At 41.8% G+C, this 4,545-nt stretch overlaps 1 protein-coding gene across 1 annotated transcript in view; it reads left to right on the top strand.

Annotated features, from left to right (window-relative positions):
- The window catches only part of LOC108786220 (WD repeat-containing protein 64-like), a 125,006-nt gene that overhangs the window by 21,027 nt on the left and 99,434 nt on the right, over positions 1-4,545 (top strand). Inside the window, exons 4-5 of the mRNA XM_018555470.1 lie at positions 1,091-1,174; positions 2,401-2,466. Of these exons, the coding sequence (XP_018410972.1) occupies positions 1,091-1,174; positions 2,401-2,466 (150 nt within the window). The remainder of the gene's footprint in view (positions 1-1,090; positions 1,175-2,400; positions 2,467-4,545) is intronic.

The following is a 4,545-nucleotide window of genomic DNA, read 5'->3' as shown; positions in this document are numbered from 1 at the left end:
GTTCACCATCTGCAACCCCCTGCAAACACCGACAACACCCCCCCACCCCTGTAACGTGCAGCATCCGCACCCACACCCTCCCCCCTCCGGTAATGTGCAGCATCCAGATCAATGCTTGTTTGGTGAACTGCTTTTTTCGGTATTACCCAAAGAACTCCAGGGGTCTGGTAAACAACATCAGGACGCTTTCCTCTCTTTTCCCATCACATTAAAAGTTAGAGTCCATTTGTCTTGGATTAAGAGGTTGTTGAATATTGCTTGCAAATTTATTAACTTTGAGGTCATTTCAGATGACAAGGGGGCACTCTTTTTGTCTGGAGAAAAATAGGTTTACCTTTTGCATACGGAAAGGCTTCTTTACAGTAGGAAGCTAGCTCTTGCCAAATCTGTAGATCTGTAGATCTTATGAAGGCTGGATGTGTTTCTAAATGCACAGGATACCGTATAACTATTCATATTTATAAGAAATATTGTATGTAACACTGTTATTGATCCAAGGAGTATTCTGTTGCTTTTAGGGGAGCAGGAAGGATTATTTTTTCTCTGTTGGAGTAAATTGGACCAAGCTTTATAATGCCTTTTTGCTTTTTTCTTCATCTGCTTTAGCTTTAGGGTTAAGTGGATAAAGGTTATTTATTTATTTTTTTCTGTAGGTTGAACTTGATGGATATGTGTCTTTTTCAACTAAAGTATGTAACTATGATGTGAATCATATAACAGATTTTTTTTTCCCGGCATCCCCTTTAATAATCACCACTTGCTATGTGTAATAACTGCGCAGTGTGAATAAATCCTACACTAAATATACATCTTGCTGTCAAAATAAAATATTTAAATAAGATTTGTTCTTTTAGTGATAATTATATTTCTGTTATTCTGGCATGTGTAATTACCATGACATGATAGCCTTATATTTATAAAATGAAACAAATAGATCATCGAGAATATTGGCAAGACGTGAGTAATTATGTGGACAGTCTGGAAAATAAATCTCCTTTGATGAGACTATGAGCACTGATTAGATCATCTTGGAGGATTTAGATATTAGGTGATGCCCTTATCTTTAATAAACAGTATTGATTTGTTCCAGGAGCTGGAAAAGAATGGCCATCAATCTCTGGACCTAGAGAAATTTAAATGGGCAGTGAAGAAAAGCACAGGATTGCGAGGAACGGTAAGTTTGGGTAACTTTTTTTGTTGTATTAATGGATATAGGGGAAAGAAGAGTGATGGCAGTGGGAAAAGGACTCAAATTCCCCATCAGCGAATCATGTATTGACAAATGAGGGCCAGGAGAAAGGTGACCTCCTTCCGTCCTACAAACACAAAGAGAGTGGCATTGAATGATATACCAATTTTATTATTGCTATTTTATATTAAAAACATAATCCACTAGTTTCTTGGAAGTTTTTTAGAAGCAGAAACAACCACTGCATGTTAATATTCTGCTGTATATATTGAACCATTAAGGCTACTTAACGTGAAACTATGGGCAAAATAAAAAATTATATATATGCTGCAGCCTGCCACTACCATTAACACAGCCATGTTTTTCCTGAGCCCCCTCCTATAACAAATGTTTCCACTACCTTTAACAGGGTGACAACACTGTTCATTCTGCCTTAAAATGGCACAGCAGTGTTATGACCGACTGGAAAGGACTTTAAAGGCATACTGTCACATTACCCATGCAGGGCAAGGTGGCAGTGTTCCTGTAAAAGCCCCCCCCCCCCCAACTTCCATATACTTACCTTACCTGTGCTACCTTGTATGGTGTCTTAAAAATCGTTTTTTATTGCATATCCTAATAAATGCTACTATTTTATATTTGTTTGCAAGGATCCGTTTGCTTGTACCTCAGAACCTTGGTCCAGCTCTCATATGTGGTGGCAGACAGGGTTCTTGCTGCAGTACTTGACCATAGCTAACAATTATCTTTACACTATGCTTAGCAGATACAGCAACAGTTTTTTTGGTATAAATATTTAAACCATATGAATAGATGATACTTATAATCAGATCCGGCAGCGTTACAGTATTTGTTTTTGTCCCAACCCTTCTATCTGCCAGTTTTACTAGACACTTTGGTCTGTTAAAGGAAGTAAAAATGATGAATCTACTGGCAAGTAATACACTTTCACAAGGGGGACTCAGAAAAATAAAAACTGTTGTCTTAATGCTATTGACTTATTACATGCCATTTTTTATTTTGCCGATATTTATCTGTTTTGTTTTTCCCATATTTCCCTGCTGCATATTGTGCATAATTTTCCCCTTTTAAACGTCAAGCAGAGAATGGGTGCGGGAAAATTAGTGCAATCACTTGCAAGCACTTTACATCTGTTTCCATAATACTGGTATTTTTTTTGATATGTATAAGTTGAATTGCTTCTATTTCAGAATGACGAGCAGATTGAAAAGCTATTTATGAAAATAGACTTTACTGCAACAGGGAAAATTCAGTGGGTAAGTATTGCATACATTTTTAAACCTGATGAAGTTCAACTTGGGTAGTTCTTATGCTGGTTTCAGGCATACCTTCTGGCCATTGATGTTTCCTATCGAAGAATTGGCTGGACTTAGGTCTATGTTACTGCTTCCCATAAGGTGGCAACACTGGAACAGAATTCCACATAGTGACCCTAATAACCACCGATGACCACTGATTATCGCTGATTTTAAGGTGGCTCAGATCAGGAAACACAGCTCACTGGTAAATAGTTTTATCCTTCTAAAGTGGGGGAGTACAAACAACACATTCATACTATCCAAAAGTCCTTGGCAATCTCTATGCATTCAAATAGTATTAAATTCTCAAACTTTTTTTCAATAATGAATCTAGATCAAACAAATATACATTGCCCAGCAAAGTATTTCTTTATATTTTTGACTTACACTCACAACATGTTCCTGAACACATTAGGTTTCTGAACAGCTGGCTACAACTCTCCTAGCTCAGCTTTGCTGAGCTTCCTGTCCAGTAGAGGTTCACAGGAGACAGCACAGAGTTAAAGAAGGGTGGAGAGGGAGAGGGGGGCAGGGGGAGGGAAGTAGCTTGATTTTCTGTGTCTGTGTGTTTGGCTAGACACACACAGCTTACTAGCACACACAAGGGTGACTGCATAGGATCCAGCAAGGGAGGAGGCATCCTAAGGGCAGGTTCACACATATTAGCGTGGTTACCTGCTGGAATGCACTGGATCGCATCCTGGCCGGTTTCCTGAGTGCGGATACCACCACGCCCCCCTGTCCACAGTGTTTTCACCCAAACCAGAACATGTAGCACATAAATGCCTGCATTCTGGTCCAGTGCGATCTCAAAAAATAGTACAAGCACTATTTTTTGCGATCGCACTGGACCAGAACACCGGCATTGCTGTTGAAGGCAAACGCACTGTGGGCAGGCTTGGGCATGCCATTGACTTGCATGCACTGCCATGCCCCCTTCCACCCCAAAACGCAGGGAGCCGGCCAGGATGTGATCCAGTGCATTCTAGCAGCTAACCGTGCTAGAACGCACTGTAAGTGGTGTGAACCTGCCCTAAAACAGACATCAGGGCCAGTAGAGCTGCAACAGTTAATCGATTAAGTCGATTAAAATCGACGATTGAAAACGTTGTCGACGTTTTCGATCGTCGATTCGTCGGCTATTGATTGATTAGCCTGTTCAGGGCTCCACACACGGCCTGAGTCGCACGCACGTCACACGGTGCGCCTGCGCGCCCAGGACGCTGAAGCCACGTCCACCGCACAGGACACTACAGGGTGGCCTGTCTCCACCACCACACCGCTCTGCCGGACTGTGATAGGGAGGAGAGACACCGGCCGCTCACAGCGCTCTCCTCACGCAGGCTGTCACTTTCTCTCCTCCCCGCTGGGACACAGAGCAGCGCCCAGCGGGGAGGAAAGAAAGCACGGATGCACCGCACCGATGTATCTGCAGGAAAATGACACTTTCGGCATTTAGCCAAAAGTGCAATTTTCGGCCGGCGCCCCCCCCCGGTTGTTACGCCACTGACCAGAATATATATTAGTTGGTGGCATTCTGCATTGTGCCACCGTATTATACAATGCAGAATACCATGCACACTACACTACAATGCAGGATACCATGCACAATACAATGCAGAACACCAGCAGTTATAGAGGAACATCAAATCCCAGCAATAATACATTAAGCAGCCTGTATAATGTACTATTGCTGGGATTTGTTGTTCCTCTATAGCTGGTGGTATTCTCCGTTGCGATGTATAATGTATTATTGCTGGGATTTGTAGTTCCTCTATAACTGGTCAGTGGTATTCTGCATTGCGCCGTATAATCATTATACAGCGCAATGGAGAATACCACCAGCTATAGAGGACTACAAATCCCAGCAATAATAAATTATACAGCGCAATGCAGAATAACGCCAGCTACAGAGGACTACAAATCCCAGCAATAGTACACTACAGTGTACTATTGCTGCAATTTGTTGTATTCCTCTAAAGCTGCTGGTATTTTGCCTTGCGCCGCTGTATAATGTACTATATTCCACACCACACT

Source organism: Nanorana parkeri, unplaced genomic scaffold (assembly GCF_000935625.1).
Source record: "Nanorana parkeri isolate BGI_ZX_2015 unplaced genomic scaffold, ASM93562v1 scaffold198, whole genome shotgun sequence".
NCBI classification, from domain to species: domain Eukaryota; kingdom Metazoa; phylum Chordata; class Amphibia; order Anura; family Dicroglossidae; genus Nanorana; species Nanorana parkeri.
The sequence above is the reverse complement of the archived record's forward strand: the minus strand, read 5'-3'. Positions and strand labels throughout refer to the sequence as shown.